Source organism: Hippichthys cyanospilos, chromosome 15 (genome assembly GCF_059441005.1).
Source record: "Hippichthys cyanospilos isolate Australia breed blue-spotted pipefish chromosome 15, RoL_Hcya_1.0, whole genome shotgun sequence".
Lineage (NCBI taxonomy): Eukaryota > Metazoa > Chordata > Actinopteri > Syngnathiformes > Syngnathidae > Hippichthys > Hippichthys cyanospilos.
In genome coordinates this window covers 12,272,173-12,295,626 of record NC_142383.1, presented here as the reverse complement: position 1 = coordinate 12,295,626, position 23,454 = coordinate 12,272,173, and the positions used below count along the sequence as shown (strand labels likewise).

General features: G+C 40.4%; 1 protein-coding gene across 2 annotated transcripts; it reads right to left on the bottom strand.

Annotated features, from left to right (window-relative positions):
* Positions 1–247: 247 nt before the first annotated feature.
* On the bottom strand, positions 248–22,610 carry nup214 (nucleoporin 214). 2 transcript variants are annotated; one of them, XM_088435697.1, is made up of 36 exons: positions 22,435–22,610; positions 20,984–21,179; positions 20,274–20,428; positions 19,970–20,168; positions 19,818–19,888; positions 19,682–19,745; positions 18,736–18,839; positions 17,987–18,093; positions 17,843–17,909; positions 17,610–17,733; positions 15,979–16,137; positions 15,510–15,888; positions 14,541–14,683; positions 14,369–14,457; positions 14,162–14,245; positions 13,942–14,091; positions 13,712–13,870; positions 12,917–13,020; positions 12,678–12,851; positions 11,798–11,886; positions 11,642–11,725; positions 11,250–11,570; positions 10,876–11,043; positions 10,180–10,291; positions 9,941–10,010; positions 9,602–9,674; positions 9,386–9,461; positions 9,137–9,189; positions 6,914–8,356; positions 6,713–6,777; positions 6,466–6,640; positions 6,232–6,384; positions 2,597–2,768; positions 1,204–1,352; positions 1,058–1,091; positions 248–752 (listed from the first exon to the last, which is right to left on the bottom strand). In XM_088435697.1, the coding sequence occupies exons 1-36, from the start codon at positions 22,474–22,476 to the stop codon at positions 716–718; spliced, it is 5,844 nt and encodes a 1,947-aa protein (XP_088291823.1). In that variant the 5' UTR covers positions 22,477–22,610; the 3' UTR covers positions 248–715. The 2 variants fall into 2 exon arrangements, with proteins under 2 accessions (XP_088291823.1, XP_088291824.1); XM_088435698.1 differs by having other exon boundaries at positions 9,602–9,671.
* Between the last annotated feature and the right edge of the window lie 844 nt (positions 22,611–23,454).

Sequence of the window (23,454 nt, the reverse complement as noted above, 5' to 3'; positions counted from 1 at the left end):
GCTAAGGAGTTTGGATGCGGCGGTCGGAAATACGGACTGTGACAAGCCACTTGCCTGTTAAGCTCGATTTGTCTTTTCTTCCCATTCTGTGTGAAAACAGCACTGACACAGAATATAGTGGATGTGAGTCGCTGTAAACACACAAAGTTAATTCACAATTTTTAGTCTTTCAGTTTTTGAGTGATAAGGTAAACAGTATGAAGAAAACATTACTATAAAGGTCATTCTAATGACATGAAACAACAACTCATTTGAACATATTTATTTCTATGTAAAAATATACAACAGTTATTACACTGAAAATAGTTTTTCCATTTCATTTCCTCAAAATGTCTATGCATACATTTTTTATGACAAAATACTGAACGGACAATAATTTGAACAATGGACTTATTCCCCTGCTGCAGCATTATTATGGAAAATGATGGCTATGTACTTTGCCACTTTAAGAAATGACTTGTTCACACATGTAATTATGAAGAGGAAGGTGCTTACCTTCAATGAATGCTTCACAGCAACACATTATACATTTAAAAACAAAAAGCTGGATTAAAAAAAAATCTATGAGGAATGAATACTTCCCCAAATTTCTTTATTTTATTATAAGGAAATTAGTGTAAAATTCTCAGATTTTCCCTTCGAAACAACAGAGGAAAAAAAAAAGCTTGTAAGCAGAAAGTCAAGTTGGATTGTGGGCTTGTGTAGGTCAATAAAACTAGCTTCGCCAACCGGCAAACGTTTGGGAATTTGATCTGAAAGAAACAAGGAGATGGAGAAGCACAATATTGAAATTTTACTTCAAGACCAATTGTCAATGTGTCAATGCTTTTGTGACATGAGATGTTTCAATACTGACATTTTTTTTTAAATTATCTGGATAAAACTGCAAATGACTTATATTGAGGCAAAGGAAATAATTCAAAAAAACATTTAAATGTAAATAAAATGAAAACAATGAGCTATTTTCAAACATTCCTCAAAAGGCCTCGGATTTTTTTGTCGGCAATTTCATGAAGGCAAAATACTAATTTATATGTGAGTGTTCATTTAGACTTACTGGTTTGTGGCGCCAAAAGCATTTCCAGAGAAACCTACAACCACAAATACATCGTTACATCCAAACTAATTTACCATACAGGTAAAACAACTATTAAAGCCTAGTTAAGATAACGATTCAAAAACAAAAAAGAAAAAAGTTGTCACCTCCAGGTTGTGGCTGCTGTCCAAAACCTGCAAAGCCGCCAGGCTGAGCTCCAAAGCCAGGTCCCTGCTGGGCCAGACCTCCGAATGAAGGCGTAGCGCTTTGATTGGCTAGCGCCCCGAAGGACGATGCTCCGGACGGTGAAGCAAAACTGAGGCGTTGGGAGGAAAATAAGAAAAACTTCAAAATGGTAAAATGTGGAATCTGCAGTGGCTGGTGTTGGCCAACTATCAGTGGAAAAAAAGACTTGGTGTGAAGATGTAGACCGCATAATGTAGCTTCTCACACGAACTGCTAATCAGGTTGAAAGGAGTCTCAGTATGTATAGACTTTCCATTTTTGTGAAGAATTTGATGAGGATCTTATGCTCATCCCATCTGATAAGAAGCAGCACCAAAATGAAGACTGCGTTTAGCTTCTACGCATGAGCTACCAATTGGCTAGGCAGATTAATGAGACTAACCTTTGGTGACTAGCATGTAAGTCCAATTTCGCATAGTGTTTGACAGGGAGTACTCGGCATAGATGTAGACTGCTCATGGTGGCATCTTGCCTAGGCTAGCTAGTTATCTAGCCAAGTCAGGTGCGAACATAAGCAATCTATATCTGCACGTCTAATGTTCACATCTTGCCCTATCTAGCTTGCTAGCTAGTTCAAGATGTGAATGCTAGAAATTGGTATCTACAATTCTTATGTCGATATTTTACCATGGCTCTGAACATTAGCTATCTATATCTACACACGCGAACATTAGCAGTTACGTCTACCACTGCTAATGCCGAGACAATGTCTTTATGGTTATTTTGCATCATGCAGCCTGGTGGGGCTTAACATGGTTTGATGAGACAAATAATCCAAGCCTGGATTAAACCCACTATTTATTGGACTAACAAATACACATTTTTAGATGTTTTTCACAAAAAAATGTTCGCAAATGTAGAGGGTGTCAGATGGCGCACGCGAAGCTACGAAGACGGGGAGGGGATCGGTGGAAAATGAAGGTTTAAAAAGATAATCTGCCCGGCAGGAATCGCGCCCGGCGACTCATCAGCAAGCAGATCCGCGAGTATGCAAAACCCAGAGAGTGGGACAGGAAGTGAGACGACTTAATCCGTAGGCAGCGTGATCCCCGAGTGAGATTATCGGAGGACAATAATCTAGTTCTGCACAAATTTGGTCCAGTGCTCATGAAAACGGACACATGAGCACATTGGAGATGAAGACGAAATTACTGTTCGACATCGTGACGACACATCCGACCTGCCATCTTCTGAGGTGTTTATTTACTTCATTCGATATTGCCTATATAGTTCGTTTATCGGTTAGGAAAATATTTTGGGAAACTGCAAATTTGTTTACAAACCATGCAAGCAAGAACAGAATGACAATCTTACCCAAACCCGCCCATGTTGGAAGCAGCCGTTCCCTCTCCAAACACCTTCCCAGCAGAGGATCCCATGGGGTTACTGAAGGAAGAAGTGGCGCCGAATGTCGCACTGGCACCGAATGAGGGCGAAGAGCCAAAAGCGGGGGGACTCCCGAACACTGGTGCACTGCCGAAGCCGCCTTAATTGGGAAAGCACAAATGGTGGCTTGTTACAATTCCTCTACACTAAAACCATCCAATTTCGCTATCGTTTGTCTTTGGAGTTGGGGATGAGCTGCAACTAACCAACAGATAAGACAACTTTTGGCACTCATTTTTTTCCACACAATTTTGAAGGGGTGTCAAACTCATTTTTATTGCAGGCTATTTTGTAAATGTAGTTACGCTCAAAAGGCCAGTCCCACTGCTCTGGCATGCATACCAACAGGATTTGATTGTTAATCAGAAATTGCATATGCAAATCAGAAGTAATGGAAACTTGTTACCAATACTTGAAGGGGGGGTTTAAACAAAAGCACTTGTCACATATGTGAGAATTGTTTGACTTGGCAGGAGAGCAAATGCGTTTTAAAATGTTTATCTTGGCAGGATTCTTTACTTCCGGTTAGATGTTAGAAAGAAAATGAAAAACACGATTTGAGGACAGATTTTCTATGAAAATCAACAGCCTAGAGTTTGAATATTTAGCTTAATGAACCTACAATGCTTATTTTGAGAATGTTGGAGAAACTAGCTATTATTAAAAGTGTATTCAGATTTTTTTCCTGCCATATTATTGAATTTCAAATGACACACGGTATTTCAATCAATACAGAGATGCAAACGACAAACCTATTGTTTCCACATAACCAAGTCATTCTTGTAAAGACTTTTCAAACATAGTTGCGAAAAGGACTTTGTGTAAATGACATTTTTCTAGTAAAATTACTTGTAAAATTCTGATTATATATTTATAATATTATAAAACCTTTTGCTCCAAATAATAATTATTACTTCAACCATTTCTGAGATCTCTGGACCAGTGAGCCAATGTGCAACCACAAGTCCACCATTGTTAATAAATACACTTATTACTATAAAATTATAATTATTCTGTAGTAATGCAAGTACAAAAATTCTCCCAAAAACATTTTTTAATATGCAATTTATTTAGGATATTGTTGCATTATTGAGGAGAAAAAATATTTGTTTTGTGGTAGGTGGCCAGGATGCTAACTTGTCAAGCGTCTCGCAGCGTGAAATGTGTGAGTTGCGGCGAGTTTAATGGCAGGCGTGCTGAAATTACAGCGCGCCTACCAGCATGCCCCAGTTAATAATTGATTGCGCTAATGTAACAAGATTACATTGACTGCACGTAGCAGGAGCGATCAGGCATGCGGGTGCGGGGAGGGGGGGTACTAATATCCCGCTGAAATTGAAGGGAGGGAAAGCAGGAGCGCCTGGAGGGATGACACCAACAATGCTGCTTTTGAAAGATAACGTTAAAAGATAGAAGCTCATGTTGCATTTTTTTTTTAACTAGGTCATTAGGCGCCTTCCCAGTCTAAGCATGTTTGTTTGCCCAAAGCTATCAGGCGGATATTAATCAAACCCCGGATTCACAGTCCAGCGTGACTCAAAAGGATAATGGTGTGAAAGCACGGAGAGAAGAAACAATGCTGCTATTGAGTGTGTCGTTGTTAATCCTAATTGACAGAGGACTTGCTCGAGTGATTTCAACTCTGTGACATTCGCGCTTCAAGTTGAGAAGGGAAAGCACTTATCGCTTTGAAAATATTGGAACCAGCAAAGTGGAAAGAGAAGCAATAATGCTGCAATAACGTGATTGAATCATTAGGAAAAAAAATCAATATTGTTTTTTGCAACCTATCTTCTGCTATTAACTGAAAAACTTACCTATTTGGTTTTGGATTTAAATAGAAAGTAAAAATAAAGGGTGAGAAACCATTTCAGTCTTTATCATTATATGATTATTCAAGAGTAAGAGTATGTAAAAAAAAACATGCAGCAGTACCCTTCGTTATTCAGTAATAAGTTATTCATATGGTTACTGAGTCTGACTTAGAGTAGTGTTGATCGATAAAAAGATTTTGAGGTCGATGATGATTTTTGACAGGAAAGAAAAGATCACCTATTAAGCAGCTGATTAAAAAAAAGATGTTTCCTTCTAAAGCATTTGATTAGTTATTTACATTCTCACTTTCACGATTTATGGCCACATACCTATCACAAATAACATGGGTATACAGTAAATATATTTGATAGAAAAAAAATAGATCCTTCCTTTTTGGTTTACAAAATGCATTACGTGGTACAATTAATGAAGTTATGAGGACATTAATTCTTGTCAAATGTGTGTCAAATTGTTTGCAGTTCAGCGGTGTAATTTTTAACATTTATTTATGCTTACTTTATGTTGCACAAAGTATTTTATACCACTTTTAAACAAACTGTGAATTTAGGTTGTGTGCAAAATAGTGACATCCAAGTCAATTCTGCAGAAACCTCCTGGCATTGTTCACTTGTCATTGCTCGCAAACCTAAAGATTTGCTTTGTTTTGAATTACAGGTCCGCTGAATGAGCGTATCAACAAACTTCATGGTGTGTGTGTGTGTGTATATGTATATAAATATACACAAGTTAATGTTATATATTTATGCATCATGAATGATGACACCACCGTTATCTGTGCAACTGTTTTAAATGGACTACATGAAGACTACAAAAAGGCACAGTTTCAAATCATCAGGAAATCTCGGCCATTTGGTCAATTAATTTTGGCCAAAGTTAGAAGGGTCGTAATCGTCCGATTAATGGGTTGAGCCCACTCAGTCTTCAGTGTTTGCAAAAGAGATTAAGACAGAGAGGAGAGGAGTAACAAAAATACAGAAATTGCTGTCCTTGGAACTGTTGCATACGTAAGCAATTCTCATATTCTGACAGAGAATCGGACTCACCCTCCTTACGCATGGCTGGGATGAACAGATAAGAACATTTGCTGAAGCTCATATGATAAAACGGGAGGAAATGTCTGGAGAGACGCTGCTACTTGAAAGTGTTTATCACACTTATTGCACACAAAGTTTAATCTAATAAAAAATACATACATACATACACACATATAAATAAAATAGAAATAATGATTTTTTTTTTTAATCTCTATAAAATGCCTGTAACAGTTTAATGTGTTAAAAAAAGATCTATGACAAAGTGGAATCTTTAAGTAGAATACATTGTATGTGGTCCAAATTTGTATTGTATACATTTTGACATGAACAGCAGTCAGACCAATGTTTGCATTTTTGCCAAATAGCATTCAAATAATTATTTATTGTCAATAATTCAATCCTTCATATCCAGCTGCCACTATAGAATGTTTTCAAAATCGATTATCCGATCGATTATTCCAAGAAATAAGTCATCATCCTCATTTTATTTATTTATTTATTTCAATCTACTCAAATTAAACATGAGTTGAAGTGAGTGGATGTAACTAGTTAACATTTATCAGTTTATAGTCGTACGAATTTTAGGACACCAACAAAATTTGTTTAATGCTAAGCTGTTAGCAATCGCGATTAGCATTAGCACGCTAGCGATTACCGTTGATGGTCAAACAACATTTTCAATTCTGACAGTACCTGGTTTTGTTGGGCTGGAAAAGGATCCAAAACCCTGGGAAGCAACACTCCCTGCACCGGAACTAAAGGTCCCACTAGGTTTCTGGTCCCCAAAGGAGGCCTGTCCAAACCCCATGGGTTTGGTTGTTGTACTTCCAAAGAGACTGGGTGTACCTGTGGAAACCATAAGTGAAAAAAAATATATGAATACATTGGCTTTTCTGTGCCACATAAGTAGTTTTGGATGGCTGATACCAGTCTGAGCAGGTTGGCCAAACCCTCCAGGGGAGGCAGTAGAACCAAATGGATTCTTGTTGGCGGCGTCTTCACTCGGCTTGCCTCCCAGGCCGCTGAAGAGGTTGCCGCCTGGTGAACCTGCCGTATTGGCTGTGTTGGAACCGAACAGGCCTCCACCTGACGGCTGCTGTGGCTGAGAAATAAGTAAGGTTCAATATGCAGTTTGAAAAATGCCTCTCTTCATTTAAAGAATAAGTTGTGATACCCGTCCAAATATGCTTCCCGTGTTAGCTTGTTGGCCGAACCCAGACGAAGCTGATGATCCAAAACCTATAACACAATAGCGTTGTTACATTTTTAAGACGAACAACACACACAAAAAAAAAAAAAAAACCCTGGAAAACATGCATGTATCTTGCCTACTAGCCCTCAAGAATGAGTTTGGACATTTCTGTCCTAAACCAACCTGATGGCTGACCAAAGCTGAATCCTGTAGACGAGGATGTTGTGGTATTACTCCCAAAGAGAGACCCTTGTCCAAAAGAGGAGCTCTGTCCGAACGCAGACGTGGTACTCTGTCCAAAGAGTCCGGCGCCGGTGCCGCTGGATGTGTTGGCATTTGTGTTTGTGCCGAAAGAAAAGGAACTGGCGTTGGTGGGCGTGGGTGCTCCAAAAAGGCTGCTTCCTCCTCCGCTCGTTGCAGTGCCGAAAGCGGACTGTCCGAAAGAGAAGCCGCTGGCCGTTGCGGTGCTGCTAGCGGGTTGGCCAAAGCTGCTCGGTTGGCCGAAAACCGACTTGCCAAAACCACCTCCGGTGGCTGTGCCGAAGGTGGACGAGCCGAACGCTGAGGGTGCCGTAGCGGCTGCGATGGTTGGGGCGGGTTGTCCGAACACAGTGGCGACAGTGGTGGTGGCAGTGACTGAAAAAACAGGCGTGCCATCCCCGACGGTACCAGTCACCGGGGCAGCGGCTGTGGTGGGAGGAGCCTCGGGAGCAGTCGTCACGTTGACAGCGGGCGTCACGGCGGTGGAGCTTTCTGTTGTCGTGGGCTGAGTGAAAATGGACCCAGGTTTCTCCGAAGTGGACACCTGGAAAGCCGGCGGGGCTACTTGGGATACGGGCACTGCAGGGGCGGCCGACGTGACATCCGGGGGAGAGTCTGCAGCGGTGATTGCCGCCGGCGGGGTTGCCTCTGTAGCTGGGACCGAAGCGGTAGCATCCAGAACAGGCTCAGGGTCTTTGACAGCAGCAGCATCTGAAGCAGCAGCTTCTGATGAAGGTTTGGCGGCTTCCAAAGGTGCTTCGACGGAAGGTTCTGGAGAAGAGTCTTTCTTATTGGACAATGGGAGCACTGAAGGTTGCGTGGTTGGTTTGGGGTCTTCCGTTAGTTCTGCGGGGGCGGCAAGGAGGCTGCTGAAAGACGTGTGCAGCCCAGAGGCAGGCGTATTGGACGTGGTCACGCAGAAGGTCAGCTTGGAAGTTGCCTCGGGAGGTTTGAACAAACTACCGGACTTGGACAAATCGGCTCCCAGAGAGTCTCCCGCGGACTTCTGATCGCTGCCGAAGGTGAACTGTACCGCTCCTTTGCCGATTCCGGCCCCTCCAAATGTGAATGCAGTGTTAGCAGGGGTTGGCTTCGCAGAGGAATCTTTAGGTTCTTCTCCTTGACCAACACGTAGCCCGGAGAAACTCCCTAAGGTTTCTCCTCCGGTTGTTTTCGGGAGTTGAAGCTGTGTTGAAGTTGCATGCACCGTGGTCGAAGCAGGTACAGGCGCTTCCGAAGAAGGTGGCTGCGTGGCCGACACGGCAGCAGTTAGTGAAGGAGTGGTGGACTTTGCAGACTCGTCTCGAGTCTGACCGAAAATCATCTTGCCATTACCACCAAAGGAGAACTCACTCACGTCCTTCACTGAAGACAAACATAAAATCAAAAGGAACGTGTAAGAATTACTTTCTTCGTTTACAGACATTTAGAGCTCTGGAGTCGTGCTGTCAGAGTATCAAAGTTCTGACTGATAATATTTCCACCTGTATTAAGTTAAACTACTAAAACACTACTATCAAAATCTACATCAGCAAAATGAGTGGAAGGCATGTGAAAACCTGCAGACATTTTGCTTTTATCCCGTGATTTCTTGATGGGCAGTTCTTACCTGCCTCAATAGAAAACAAAACTACTGTATGCTAGTCGACCACATAAGTGTAGAGTCCTTTGTATGAATTCTAAAGGTATTTAAATGTCCTGCGATATAAGTATAGAGCGAATTTTTAGCCCAAGCAGACTTTTAGACCGTTGAGATCATTTATATTCAAGGGCTGTAAGCTCCAAATTAGGTTAAGCCGCTGCTGTATGCTTGCACATTAATTGAAGTGTCATTAGGCGGCTTGGTGATTAAATTCTGCCTCCATAAACACAACAACACACTTCCTAGGTCCGTCCCAATTTGGCCTGGCAATGAAATCCATACGCTGTATTGAGCGTACAGCAGAGGAGATGGGTTACACAGTGACTAATTTGTATACGATATGCACGCTCAAGACAAGATGAAAAAGTGGATACAGGACACACATAATACAGACACATATGAACACACATATGGAATATTTGTTCCGTGTCTTATTTGTGATAAAAACAAAGAAGAAAGAAATGCACCTTGTGTCTTCGAAACATTAATGCAGGTATCTTTACCTGGTGGTTTTTCAACTGCTGGAGTGACTGACGCAAAAGTAAAGCTTGGCGTTCTGCAAAAGAAAAAACATTATTAGAATAATAAAGCAATCCTGACAGTAAAATTTCTTCATATTCTTTTACTGAAATGATAAACATTTATTTAAGAAATAGAAAGAATGCTTTTAACGAGTAATCTTTCTGAAAAATTAGAACTATTTTGGAAAAAAATAGTATATAAATATTCTATTTTTTTTCTGGTGGACTTACGATGAAGTGAAGGAGAAACCTCTACTGATGTTCGATTCAGCTGTGCTAGCAGGTGCGACAGACGAGTCGGACTGACCTGACGGACGCCCCCAAAACCAAAAACATACATCAAAATATAGCATTACAACAAAGACTGTATATAGCGGGACTTTCAATTCTCCTCTCGGTTTGAGAAAAAAAAAAAAAAAAAAAGATTAACTGCAAACTCATGCTCACCAAACATGAAGGTCATTTGTGGAGCGCTTGTGCTTTCATTGGATGCCTTTTGCACTCCTAGGCTGGGATTCTGCTGGTAAAGATTTTAACAATGACACCACAGAAAGATTTTATGGATTGTTTTGATTTTACATGAATAAAAGCAAACTTTTTCTTGATAAATGAGCGTTTGTCACGTAACGTAAGTGAATTTTAAAACAAAGAAAACAAACAGCATCTTATTTAAGTATTGTCCCAACTTGACAGACTGTAATAAACATATTCAAGGAATTCGAGGACTCTCCCATCTGGAGTTGAGAAAAGCACTCTAGAACACAACTCTAATATTTTTTGTCTCACCCGCTTGGGCAGGTTGGATGCGATAGTAGCAGGAACCTGCAGTGGCACAGTGGCTGTGTCTGCTGTTGAGCTGCAAACGCAAACACAGCACAGGTACATGTAAGAGTTGAGTTTTTTTCTGGTTTAACAATTACACAGCTAATCTATGATACCACAAGTTATCTTTGAAAATAATTGTTGTTAAAGGGAGTTTGGGGCGGAAAGAATGGATGGAGAGTCATTTGCTTTCAGTGCAGTACCTGATAAGTGCAGGGGTTGACACAGGAACTCCTTTATCTTTCAGCTCTTGGACATTGACTACCTGGGGCACGGATTTCAGGGTAGACTCTGTCAAGGCGGTGCTGACGACAGCTACAAAAGAAACAAAATAGAAATTAAACAATCACTAAGAAATTGATGCCATACCAAAGCTTGCTTTGCCTGGAGGGCTGTGTCGCCATCTAGTGACTACAACGAGCATTACAACATCTTTGTGTCTACTGGAGACTATTCAGCAAGAGTAATTATTTTGGTTATAAAAATGGATCTTTGATGTCTCGGACATCTAAGGTCAACAGCAGCAGATGAGTTAATTTGACGACTAAAATCATTTTTGATCTACAGTACAATTAATGCCTTTAAAACACATTTTGTGTCACTCGTTATGAACTGAAAATGATATTGCAGTCACAACTCAGCTTGCGAATGTCATGTCACAAAAAACAGAACACAGGTGAGCAGTGATTGGCCGGTACTTGAGCCTTGAGCACATGAGATAGTGTTTTCAGTCAAAAGCATGTGGAAAATGTCTTTTTAAAAGTATTAACTTGTACATAAAAAAATACAAGTTTTCAAATTCTTACCAAATGATTAACTCATTGATTAACTCATTGCTGATAAAAATGGCTAAATAAGTGTATCATCCCTTTAAGGAGTGTTTGTCATGTTTGCTTTACCTGTCTTCTGATTGGCCATGAGCCTGCGGAGAGCTGCGCTGGCGGCAGCCTGTTGGGCCGGGATGGTGACGGGCACAGTCCTCTCGGCGGGTGGTGCCCCATGTTTGACCGTTTTAGTGGCAAGGGCGGTGCTGTCAGCACCACTGAGGTTTATCTTATTGGAGGGAACTGACAAAAGACATAAGCATGTTAATAAATACATACAAAAAATAAAAAACAACAACAGTACCAAGAGAAGTCAGAATTCAAATATAGATAGGAAACCATTAGTTATTCAAATTCATTTTTAATATTATGCTAAATAGTCAAGAAAAAAGTTTTATTTTTTTCATAAAAGGATAATACAGTACTGTATATTTAAATATTTTACTTACTTGGGCTCGCAATGGGGCTCAGACCAAAACCCATGCCTGGCACTGACTGCATTTTGCCTAATGGTGTGGACTGAATGGATCCGAAACCGGGCTGGATGGAAGGGGTCCTCACTACAGTGGGGTGTCGTGAATACGAAGGAATGGTGGTGGAAGCCATGGGAAGGCGCTCAGGTTGCAGCTCCTCCTCCTCTTCGTCTTCCTCCTCCACCTCCAAGTGAGGAAGATGAGGCTCCATGGACTGCGAAAGGGACGAGGTTGAGCTCACGTCATCCAGATCTTCGTAGTATTTCGGCGACAGGAAAGCTGAGCGGGACAGGTTGGCTTGACGAGAGAAAAGAATGGCATTGATGAAATAGTGTGACTTTCAACCCATCTTTTAACGTGATGAGTACCTGGTGCAGTTGAGCGAACAGGAGGCATGTGTCCCTTGGAGAGGAAGTTACGCAGCTGGGACTGTTTAACTGGCGATATCTTGACTGGGAAGGATACATACATGTCTTGAACTCTTCAGTTGTCAGCAATATACACAAATATGCAATCAATTTTACCTGGTGATGGGCTTTTGGTTTTAGGAGAGGTTGTTTCAAGTCGGGCTTTCAGTAGGGCATCCCTTAAACTGTCAAGCTCGCTTTCCAAACTGTTGGAAAAAGATAGGAGACAGTATGAGCCTCCTGCTTTTACTTTCTGGAGTAAGTTTTTGTTCAAATGGGAGGCTGTGAGGTTCCATACCGAAACATTCAACATAGATCCAAAGTGGACAAGTGAGTGCCTCACATATTACGAAGATGAATTGCCCAATGGAGGAACAGTTGTTAATTCTGAACATTCAGAACTTTTCTATTTAAATGTTAATTAATCTGGGAGAACGTCATCTATTAAAAAGGGCCTGACCAATAATGATATTTTGAGACTGATGATGTCTGGCAGAAAAAAAATAATACTTCCTGGCAATTCATCTGTCGACTGAGAAAAATTATAATAACATTTGTCTCATTCCAATGTATTTGTCTTTTTTTTTTTTAAATGACTTTGTTTTCACGGGGCAGTCTATTATTTATCCAGCAGAAGTCAACTGTGAATGTATAGTATTCATTTATTTTGATTAGAAAAGAAAAAAAAACTCCTCAAGTGCATACCGTGGTGTAACACATCCAATTAATGAAGTTATGAGGACATCACTCCTTGGCATATGTGATTATGTAACCAATAGTTGACAGCGTGTCATCTTTAACATTTATGCTTGATTTGTGTTTTATCTTTTTATTTGTAATGTAATTTTCCATGAAAAAAAAACATTTTTTTCTTTGGAAAAAAAAAAGACTCAAAAATCTGTAGGGTGCAAAATTTTGGTGAAATTTCAACCTCTCTTAGTTCACACAGATTTAATATCCCCTTGGCTGTGTTAATTATTTTAGTTAATTGACCGACCTTCCGGGCGCATCTGTATTGCAGTTGGCCGCGGGAGTGTCCGACTTGTTGTAGAGGTGCAGTGAGGTGAGCTCATTGACCAGCTGGTCTAGCCTCTTCTTCTGTTGGTTGATGATGAACAAGTTGTTGGCCAGTGTGGTGCATAGACCCTCGCGCCCTGGCACCACCATGTGCCTGTCAAGATTATCAACAGGAATTGATGCAAAGTCGTGAAAGGATGCAGGAAGCTTTGCGCATACTTCTTTTTCTTCTTCTTCTCCAAGTGTTTCTCCCATTCCACATCCAGAACACAGTTGACGTCTTCCACCGCAAACATGACGTACTGGTAGAGCCGGCGTATCTCCTACAAAGGTAGCAAATGCACAAAGGATTTTAATTTGGATCTCCTGCGACCACCATTTGAAGTACATCAGGTTGAGCTGAAACACTGAGTATCAACTGTTTTGGATCATCTGTGAGTCTGAGACTAATGCTGTTTTTTGCATCTATTTGTGAGTGCCATTCAACTAGAAGGCGCACTGATGATGCTGGTGACTCCACTAGCTAGCAAGTCGACTTTGTATAATTCCTCAGAAAGGGTGTCTTCAAACCTTTTTTGTAGACAAAGGATTGGGGTTGTAACTGGATTGGGGTTGTAACTGGTTTTGTACATTTTGGTCCAATTGTTAGTGCTGTTTGACAAAATGGAGCCCCGAATAGAGGTACCGCCTGCTAATATTAGATTCTCTTGTTATATATCAAGCTGGGTTGATAGGACCCTTAGCTGAAGCCAGCAGTGACCGAATTTCTTTTGGCGAAGAACTTTCATCTGAATCTGGCGTCTTGTGTCGATCAGATTGTGCTGGGGGCTGGATGCTACGTGACAGATGTGACCATTAACGCCCATCTTTTTTAAATGTTTGACAAGAAGCCAAATAATCATGTAGACTGCCCCATTAGCATCACATGCTAACTACCAACCAGGGCAGCACCCAATGTTTGATACTTGTAAAAACCAAAAGGAAGGATTTGTAAGTAAGGTCACGCATTTTCACCTTGAGCTGCTCCTCACTGCGTGGGTCCAGGGGCCTTTTGTACAGCAGTTGTCTGTAGTTGCGGTCCCTGCTGAGCTCACTCTGGGACTTCGCTTCTTCTGCCCCTGCGAAACCCTCCAGTAAGGTGGTCTTCAGCGTGCCAATATCACCATGCAGAGACTGGAGCAGATGCATTTTTATTAATGCAATTATTGAATAAAATGTATCTTTCACATTTCTAAAAACCTTACTTCTGTGGTTTCCTTAATCTCCAGGGTGAAAATGTTTAGATCCTCTGACTCTCTCCTAAGCTCTTTCATTTCCTCGTTGGTTCCGACCGTGAAGTCTGCCGTTGAGCTTCTTGCCTTAAAATCCTCTAGTTCTTTTTGGAAGTGTGAAATCTAAAAAGAGTGTAAAAAAAAAATACAATAAAAAATCCTAGACAAAATTCCGAGTAAGCACCAATCTCACCTCTTCCAGTATTCCAGTCATGATAGGGTCAGATTCTTTCTTTGTCTGAGGCGGCTGCTTCTCAACCAGCTTTACTCCAGCTGCCTGCAACAAGAGCCACAATTTAAAGTCACTTACTGAACCAGCACAGCACAATATGTCAATATGGGTCCTTATTAGATGCACACAAAATGAACTACATCATTTTATTAGAACAAATTAATAAACCTGTGGGGTTTGTATGCGGTTCTGGGTAGCTGGCGTTGGTTTTTGGAGCCCCGCTGATGGTGTATTGCTTTGGATTGGACGAACCGGGGCTGAAACGAAAGCAAAAAACCCAAGTTAGGAGAAAAGGAACAGGTAAGAATATGAAATATTTAAAGTGAAGTTTTGTGCTTACTTGGCACTGTGGCTGGCTTGGTAGTGATGGCGGTGACAGCAGCGAGGGCAGGCACACTGCCGTTTGGGACGACACCTTTGGGCATAGTTGGCGTGAAAGAGAAAGACGGAGGAGGGGCTGCTGGAGCTTCCACTGCTGAAAACCTTGGGAAGAATGACAAACTTTGTAATAGGAGTGCAAATGGCAAGTGTTGAGTTAACGGCTACTTTCACTTTTAGTTCAAATGTACTTATTGCAATCAAAATAGAAAAGGTAATGTCTTTTTACACTGCCTTTAAAAGTAGCCATTAGCAAATTTGAACAGCGAAGTTGACCTCGGCATTATTGTAGCTTTGGAAAGAGTATCAAACCCATTACTGAGACGGTTTTTGGAAGACAGTCTACTAAAGCCAGCATTTTTGTCTTTTTTCATTTTCAGTACCACAGTTCAGTATGAGTTGACTAAATTACAAATACTTTGGTTGAGGCTTTTGGATTTGTCATTTTACTTTGACTATTTTGTCAAACTAAAGTTAGATGTAGTTTTTAAAAATCTTTAAAAGTTAGAACATTTGTCAAAGTGCAATCCTCAATAAAGTTTCTAAATACTGTGTAAATTACTAAAAGTCACAATACAATTGTCAAAATGACTGTCCCCTTTTTTTTTTGCATCAATGGATGTACAGCAATTCCATATTATATTTGTAATGAACTCCAAAAGCTCATGTGATTGACAAGGTTGAAAAAAGGACATTTTGGCCACAATCATTTAGTTTTATAAAGGTAAGATGTACGGTACCATATTTTTCAGATAAGGCACACTTAAGTGTATGCAACAACTTTTGTAATCCAAAAAGTACAGCATTTGCAATTAGTTAAACTTAAAATTTTTGACCATTTTTTTCCTGTCTACAATCTTGCCCCGAAGCCGCCATTTTGCCAAATCCCTGTGTGCAAAACATGACCGACAGCCAGGAAATAAGGTCTTACCTGTCACTCAAATTGACTTTGACAGCAGGTATGGAGGAAGTGGCGAGGTTCTGGGGCGTAGGGTCTGTGACTTTATTTGACGAGGTGCTGAAAGAGAATGCAGAAGGGGCCGAGACCACTTCGGAGGGGGGCTTGACGGTGGCGAACGTGAAACTCGAAGCCCCGGAGCCAAAGGGCGCAGATGAGCTCAGGGAGAAGGCAGGAGTGACTGAGTTGCCGCTGACAGGCGGTAAGGAGAAAGCGAAGGCTGATGATGATGATGAGGAAGTTGTTGAAACGAGACTGAAGGAGGATGCGGCAGATGACAAAGAGGCCACTGAAGTCACGGCGATGGTTGGGAGTGGCGTGGCAGTTTTGGGGGGTTGTATTGCCAAAGTAACTGAAGAAGACAAATAGTTATATCTATAACATGCAGGAAAACTCACTTTTTACCTATAACATCCATCGTGTGTAACTAAAACTTTCCCACCTGGCTTGGGGGGTCTCTCGCCCTTGGCTGTGAGGGCTACACAGGGTGTAATCAGTTGCTTGACGCCAGCATTGAGGTTCAGCAGCGCAAAAGGACAAAGCAATCCCTCAGTCGACAGCATGAGCATAATGGGAGCCGGGGGCAATGTCTTTTCATCGCCTAGATAAAAGGGAAACAATTTAAGACCATAAAGCCACCATGCTTCTAGAACTGAACTAAAAATTACCCAATGAAAATTTGGGGTACCTTAAACCTATATTAACACACAACCTTGTAAATCAGTGAAATTAAATAATTTATGTAACTCTATTCGAGACATGTCTTATTTGGAGTATTTAACAGACATTTAAAAAAAAATATACAGCATGTATCCATATAGTTTGAGCGTTTGATCAGCATAAGAAGGAGACACACTCATCAGCATTCCACAGCAGGAGCGTCTGGGGCCGCTTTATTGTTTGTTGTGGTCCTCGAGCTCGCCTGAGACATTTTTTAATGAGTGCCTCATTTAACTTCACCCCAGTCTCTCATTGTGACGTCTTGTTTTCTGCTGCATATTGGATTTTTATCATGTCAAAAATGCCGCAACAAATTGCAGGTTCTTTTCTAAACGGCGGGAGGAGGGATGCGACTAGACAGCGTATGTGAATGTCTGCTGAGGCAGATGCTGATTATTATTCTCTGCGTGAACTCTGTTGAGCACTGCAGCGACAAAGAAACATGATGGATTTTGGCCCACGCTCATTACAGAGGGTGTATTGAGCATGAAGTGCGAGTGATGCACTTGCCAGGCACAACATTAAGCCCACCAAGTGACTGCATTCAAGAGCTAAGGTCTGCCAGTGCAGCGTCAAAGTGCGTTTTGCATCGTTTTTCAACAAGCAAAGGAAGGTGCGGCATTAAGTGGTGTCGAGAATGCACCACCCGAGTGAAGACAAAAAGGGAAACCTTAAAACAAAATAGATTGCGAATTATGTAAAAGGGAAATTTGAAACAAGCAAAATTAGAAACGAGGAAAAACAACGTTTTTACAAGTTATTTCTAGCGGTGGATAAAGTATTTTTAACAAGATCAAACGAAAAATAATAAAGTAAAAAGTATAAGCCCCTCCTGTGTTATGACTTATTACAGTGAATCTAGACGTAGTTGTGTTAGGCCATTCACAAATTTGCCTTTACAAATATTGACTGAAAAGACAAAAAATTAAAATATTACATTGGCAACATCTGGTGGAAGCTTGGGAGTTGTATGATTAAATTCATTGATCAATTCTTTGGGGATCTGTATTCTCGTTTGATAGCTGTCCTTGAAGGAAGCTCATGCACAACCAAAGATTAATTCAGTGTTTTTTTTTGTTTTGTTTTGTTTTTTTTGCTTCACTCGCAGTGCAGCTAATAAGATCGTGTTAGGTACTTGCGGCATTTATTAGTTTAATACAAGGACTTCTATGGTAACTTCACATTAATTCTATCATTCCGAAGAAGCACTAAGAGATTAAAAATAATGATGATGATAATAATACTGTATTGGCAGAAAAAATATCACAAACTTGTGACTCAATGTTTCGATTCTAATGGATGTCTTAAGTCGTTCTTTGGCATTTAATGAGTCAGAGAGCAGTAGGCACTTACTGATGCGGATCTCTTCTTTGCTGGTGTAGTCGATGGCTAAGCCAAGAGGCAGCGTGTCTTCACTGGTCTCAGAGACGGGCAGCTCAGCCCGGCTAGCGTCCTCAAGCATCCACAGCTCCCAGATCTACAAAAAAAAATAATCATAATAATATTCAACGCCATCAAAGTTGAACAAAATTGTAATAATAATAAATTCCTGCATTTCTATACAATAAATGGAAGCTTTCAGGCACCTTCTCATCTTGTCTGGAGATGACGCTGACTTCGATGGAGGCTGCAGACGCGGCCAAAACAAGGTTCCTGATTGAAGAAGACCATGGTTTAAAATGGTTGAATTCTACAGGTTGTCCATATTGGTATGTTCAAGTCACGCTCACCAGTCTTCTATGTGACTGAGGAAGTAATGATGCTGTCGCTCTGTGCAGCACCCATACACGGTGTCACTGAAGTTCAGGTACTTTGTTTCCACCTTTTCATCCTTTTTCTGTTGTGAAAATAAAATACATGGGCTTTTGTTCTTAATAGGGTCATCTCTAATTTAGTTACGATCACACTAAATGTTCCAACTAATGTTTTGGTAAACATGATGAAATGAATACAAACAGTGCTGAGAAAAAGGCCATCTTATTAATTCTTCCATTTTTCCACAAGCATACATTTACAAAATGTATTTAATACATGGATTATTATAACTGCATCAGTTATATTTTATCAATACAAAAATATACAAGGCTAATTAAAATGAAAATGTTTATATATAAATTAACAAGTGAAAATTGTAATATTTCTATTTAAATAAACAACTTATTCTTATTTGTTACATTTAGGAATCAACATTTTTAAACAGTAACATAAATAAGAGGACAAGTGATTGAGAAAATGGATTATTACAAAACATTTCTATATTGTTCTATTGTTCTATATTGACAATGATATTTTAAAAGTATATTCGTAATAATTGAAAGTGGACTCATTATTTTGATTTAAAAGTAAATATCTGTTTAATGTGGTTTAATGTTGATAACCTAAAGTATGTTTTAGCTAAATAATAAAGGTGGACTTATTATAATGGCATAAGTGCCTCAAGGATAGTGTTTTATTTACACATATATTCTCAAACACTCACAGGAAGGGTGATCAGTACAAGCTCGGGCGGTGTCTCTGGGGAGCCGTCGGCAGCAGCGTAAACAACAGCAAACGAAAACGTCCTCAACCACAACACATCGAGAACTGTGACAAAACAAAGAGGGGGGTGATGACTCTTTGAAATGACATAGATAAAAGACACATGTATCACATTTTCTGGACTAAGTTGTGGCTCCGGAGTACAAATTGTACCAATGAAAAATGCAGAATGAAAAAAAAAAAAAAAAAACCATGTCAACCCCAAGTAGAAATCGCATATATTTTACAAGAACCGAGAACAAGAACAAACAGTAGAGCTCAGACCACATTTTGAAATTAATGGCAGGGGAGTATGCTACGCCTCTTGGAACGAACACCCACACACGCATACGCACACATTCTCAGTGTTAAGGGTCAGAGTGAATTTATGAAGGCACCCCATGTAAATGGGTTTTCTTTTTAGTTTAAAATAACTCACCTAAAGTAGATTTCCGTGTCACATTTTGACCAAAACGAGAATGCTGGCCAGTTATATTGCACCTTTTTGTGCTACAAATCCTTGTTGTAGCATAAGGAAGTCATGTTTGCTAAAATCGCTCCATGTCACACAGTCGTTGCCATGACTACCCTTCTGTTTTCATTTCTTCTTCTACTTTCTTTTGGTGGTTAGCAAATACCTTTGGTGCATTGCTGCCACCTTTTTAGCATGCTACTAGTGATACCACACAACCATTTATCTGTTCCATTTCTTCTCCTATTGTTTTTAGGGGAATACTTTTGATGCGTTACCGCTCATAGAAAGAAAGTGGAGAGAGTCAACATAATTTGGGAAGAGAGATATTGTATGCCAGCCCAAGCTCTAATTTTAATATCGCACACAACAAATCACACCTGAGTGCAAGTCGTATTACAAGCCAAAAAATATGACACATAAGAATATAAGTTACCTTTGACGGGGTCCTCAGAGGTGTAGAAGTGAGGACATGGGATCACTTTCTTTTCCTCCAGGGCCTTTTATTCAACCAGTAAGAAAGTAAGTCAGCAATAACGGTGTTATTTATTAAAATAATTATTAGGCCTTACCGGGGTATATTGGCTGACAGTGCCATTCATTTTCCCCACGGCGACCTGTTTCCCTTTGGGACTCCAGCAAACTGGGGAATGACATCACAAAGAAGCCCAACATAAGCATTGGCAGTGTTGTGGTCAAACGTGGTAACAGATGGCTTTCTTACGACAAGTAACGCCGCTCAAGGCGGGTAGAGTAGCCTGAACTCGGACGTCGTCTGTGACATCCAGGATGGACATACTGCCGTCAGATAGGCACATGGCCAACATGGACGCCTGAGCCGGATTCCATTTGAGGTCCAACACAAGAGTCTCTGGGGCCACTGTTGGCTGCCACGAGGCAAACGGAAACTTCTGCGGTTGTGCCTGGAAAGAGCACAAAATGGCGTTCAAAACACAACTTCAATGCCTGCTATTTGCAGAGGATAGGAACCGAGTCTTGCCGGACAGTTTCTAGATGCACAAAGTTACCTGGTTGACGAAGGTGCGGACGTCATAAAAGCTAACGAATAGCTTGGCCTCCTCCAAGACAGCACAGATAGACAATGTAAGTTCGTCGCTGCTGAGAGCCAAGTTATGCAGCACTGAATCCACCCTCACTTCCACCAGCGGTGCTATTCCATCAACTATTACAAAACAAAAAGAAATAGGAAAATAAAAAGTAGATGGGTACCTCAGTCTTGCTGCACAGCTAAATAGAAAATGGCTTAATGATTGATATCATAAGTGTGCAAGATGATTTAAGAAGCCCAAGATCCAATACATTTAAGGGGGCGGCCATTTTGGCAATTGTTGTCAACTAAAAATGACATCACAGTTGCTCGGGGCTCAGGTAACCAATCATGGGTCACCTGTTTTGAAAAGCATTATTTCCGCTTTGTGAAAAAGTATTCTTCGTTACAATAGTGGTCTTTGTGTGTTTATATACTGTCAAGAGAGCAAGGTGTTAACAGCAGGAGCAGCACAGAATGAATTGAATTTAGACCAAACCAACGTTCTTTAATGCTTTCATTTTATTCTTACTTTAGATTTCTGTACATTACAAAACTATACAGTAGATTTTCATGTTTCAAAATGTTACTTGGGAAAATACGTGTGGAATAGGTTACAAGCATTATCCTGGGACAGATAAAATTCATAACTCAAGTTACCAATGTTACAGAACTCGAGACCATTCATACCTATCGTGTTGGAGTTGCCGTCCTGCTTGTCAGCGGCAAGGATATCTTCAGTCCTGTAGACCTTGAACATCCCACCCGAACCAGCAAAGGTCAGACCAAACTTATTGGAAACGGCAAGCAAGCTCGAGCGCTCTCTCGGCATTTCGCCAGAGGGCTCGAAAACTTTGGCTTTCTTCATCTGTCGGAACTGAAAGTCCTGGAAGCAGGAAGCAGATTTTCATAGAAAACATTCATTTTGTATCGTAAAATGCTGCACGATTTGATTATCAATAAATGTCACCAGTATCACCAATTCTGTTTTTTTAATGTAGGAAGACAAATACTTTTACTTGATGTACATGAAGATGAGTGAAGTGCTTGTATTTTAGTGGTAGAAAAGTAGAGTTCCGGCAACTTTGATAATAAGACAGCACATGATGATGCGCTTACCGCTTTGTTTTGCTGCATTTAATGCACGCTACAGATGCACACTGATGCCAAATAGCTGTAAGCAATTTGGAAGTCCCCCAAATTGGGCCAAATGTACAAGTTTCTATTTTAATCATTGGTTGCAATATCATTATGTGTCATGGAAGTTTTGTGGTATTGTAACCAATGTGGAGGGATAATTGTTCTGACAGCAGTTAAGGACAGTGTGATATTTTAGCCTGGTATCATTTTTAACCTAATCTTATATACCACTTTTTTAATTTTTGGTCCCTTTTTATTTTTCGTAAGATTATTCATTCGGCCACAGTATTTGCAATGGTTTTAAAACTAGCATTATGGCGCTTTCTGTCAATTAGAAACAATTTGAGTTATTGTATGTGTGCAGTGTGTTCAGCCGATTTGAAAAGTGTAAATATTGTAATATAATCTCAAACTAATCGTAATAATAGTCATTGAAATTTATTTCCATCCTCAGATTATTCTGACACCTGCAGGCTGACTTGTCTGCGAAAAAACAAATAATACATTTGGGTCGTACTGACTCTACACTTACATAGATCGGAAAATCTAAACTCCAAATTCAGTAGACAAGGATCAAGTTTGACCAATTCGTTGCAACATTCTGTTGTGCAAAAAATTACCTTACCAAAAAGCTCCCTGATGTGTATTTTTGCTTACTTCAAGAAAATGCATGCACTAAAGGGAAATAATGACATTTACAATCGTTTTATTGCCATCGGGGAATCAAACGGGTCAAATTTGACTTCTAGACAGTAATGATTATTGGATGAGGAGGTCTAAGCATGCTAACATTATTAGCTAGCGAGCGGCAAGTTTAAACTTTCTTTAAAACTCTTCATGCTTACTTTAAAACGAGAACAAAACCCAGTGCAAGTAACGGTACGTAAAAACAAACAAGTCTATAAGTCCCGAGTCAATTTTAAGAGAGCATTCGAATGCTAGCGAGTACCAGCTAGCTTGTGCTAACTACTTCAGGCACCGCCGAGATAACGAGATCGTACCTTCATCTCCCTCTCGGGAGGTGAGTCGTTGTCGTCGCTCATTTTCAAGCACGCAGATAGGAGGCCTCTTCAGGAGTAAGATTTTCTATTCCAAAATTCCTATTTTATGGTCAAAATATTAAGGCGTGCAAGACTTGAACGGCGTGAGAAGCGAACACACCGCATCGTCCGCGCAATTTTAGGGAAGTAACGTGTACGTCACTGCGTTCGCAGGACGAATAATCGATGCCAGAGCCAACATGCACATATGACGGCCATGTTGGCGGGGGCATGTTCATCGACAATATATAAAATAACAAAAAAATACGTTGTAATGCGCTTTAATTTCGCAATTTCATGGGGCGTACTTTTCTACCATTGCCGAAACCTGTGCCGTCTGATCATGTAAAATAAGAAATGGAAAAAATAATTATACTGTATGTTGACAAGAAATAAATTCAGTTTATGGTGAAGTCAGGACTTTTTATTAGAAAGCATATTTTTCTGTATTGCATTGAAAGAAATCAGGAATCTTGGACTACACAACTGGTGATGGGACACACCAGAATGGGAATGAACTGTCCTTTTTTTGAAATGCAACATCAAAAATGGCAATTTGCATTTTTATCTCATCTATTATTATTATTATTATTATTATTATTATTGATGCTGGAGTCAGAAGGCGCATAAACATTTTTAATCATTTTTAAAATGTAAAAGCAACATTGAAATCGTCCCATCCGAGATAGGTCCAAGCTCGCTAATGATGAATGTCCGTTGATTAAAGTGGAGTTGCATGACAAGTCTTTTTTTTTTTCTCTCTCCATGTTGAGGTCAACCTGGTGGAGCTTTTAAGTGTCCTGGTCCAAAGCACCAAGGAATCAGTCCCAAGAATCAGTCTTTCTTGATCATTCTCGCATTCCTCCGAAGTATTAGATCAGCAAAAGAGGATGACTCGACAAAAAAAGCGAGAGCACAGCAGTTCACGTCGCATCCTCCCAGAGTGCATCCACACATCCTGATTGTCAGCGCTCGGAACAC